At 32.6% G+C, this 1,449-nt stretch overlaps 1 protein-coding gene across 1 annotated transcript in view; it reads right to left on the reverse strand.

The window, feature by feature from the left end:
• DGKB (diacylglycerol kinase, beta 90kDa) overlaps positions 1–1,449 on the reverse strand; it is a gene marked incomplete at its 3' end in the record, with an annotated part of 269,792 nt that overhangs the window by 86,078 nt on the left and 182,265 nt on the right. Inside the window, exon 13 of the mRNA XM_012656843.1 lies at positions 471–569. Coding sequence (XP_012512297.1) covers positions 471–569 — 99 coding nt within the window. The remainder of the gene's footprint in view (positions 1–470; positions 570–1,449) is intronic.

The raw sequence follows: 1,449 nt of genomic DNA on the forward strand, positions 1-1,449 counted from the left end.
AAAAAAAAAAAACAGCTAATGGTAGCACATAGCTTTCTTCAAGGTTTGTGTCATCATTTTAGGTAGCCTCTGACCCAGATGAGAGCCCTCAACATTGCAGATATATAATGTGCATCCCCAGCAAAATTGCTCATAAGAATAACTTCATTATTCTGGGAAGCTAGATCTATAAAATATGTAAAATGTAGAAGTGTTCTGCCTATACAATTTCTGGTAAGTACGGCATGACTAAGTGATAAAACCTGAGTCAGCTTCAGTTCAAGCATACCTTTCTAAAATGTGTATTGTGACATGTAGGTGAAAGAAATACAGTGGGCAAAGGCGTTCTGCTCTGAAGTAATCGTGTATTTTGGATCTATATAGTTCTGCCTTGATTAATGCAAAATTAGCTCTGGAAGCATTTCGGAGTATACTGTACCGATTAGTCACAGCAACCCTGAGCTATAGCAGAATGATAAGGGAAAACTCACCAGTACCACTGGACAAATTGTTGTGGGTGGTAAAATATGGTCCTTCAAAGGTCCACAGTCACACTCAGGTTTTAGATGAGAAGCACATTTATTATGCAACTAGAAAAGCAGAAAGAGGGATAATATCAAATACTACACAACAACAGCAAATGTGGGGCAGATTATATTAATATTTCAACTGAAATACAGCAAATGCATTAGAAATACATTAAAATAAGTATATGAACAAATAAAAAGAATCATAAAGGGATTCACATTACATTTGCTTTTTTATATGTACCTTAAATAAACCATTTAGCAACTTCTGTGACCCAGCCTATGTATTTTCTAATTTTCAGAAATGATTATATTAAGAATGTACTTCAGGTTTTGCACCAAAGAAGCCTAATTTCTTTGACAAACACAAATTATTGCCCATTGCAGTCCTTCCTTTGCTTATCTGTTAGTATAATCTTGAAACCCCTGTGCACTGTGTATGGTTTTTTTTTTTTTTTGACCCTCCTGTTTTCTCAAAGTCATTCCAAAGTGCACAGCTCAGTATGGGGCATAATTGATCCCATCATTAGTTTCAACTTTGTAATTCAATATGTAAATGTAACCAGAGATTCATCTCAGTAGGAGCAGGATATAAATAAAAGAAGATGATTATGATTATAGAAATTTATCTTTATATTGTATTTATCAGCTCGACATTAAGTTAGTGTATAATCATATAATGTGCTATTTATTTTTCAACATGTATAAACCCAAACTGATATTTTTACCAACTTTGGTCACAAGTTTAAATTAAGGTTTTATATCATAGTGTATTAAATAGTGATGTTTTTAAATTGAAGTGATAGTTTTTATTGGAATCATACAGATTGGATAAAATAATATTTGCTTGAAAGCATCTAGGGGTTTCTTCCTCCTCCAGTACATATCAATTTGATATGAACTATTTATAAAATAGCAAATGTTGAGATACAAATCATTAGTA

The sequence above is a fragment of the Propithecus coquereli genome, unplaced genomic scaffold (genome assembly GCF_000956105.1).
Source record: "Propithecus coquereli isolate 6110/MARCELLA unplaced genomic scaffold, Pcoq_1.0 Scaffold520, whole genome shotgun sequence".
In the NCBI taxonomy this organism is placed as follows: domain Eukaryota; kingdom Metazoa; phylum Chordata; class Mammalia; order Primates; family Indriidae; genus Propithecus; species Propithecus coquereli.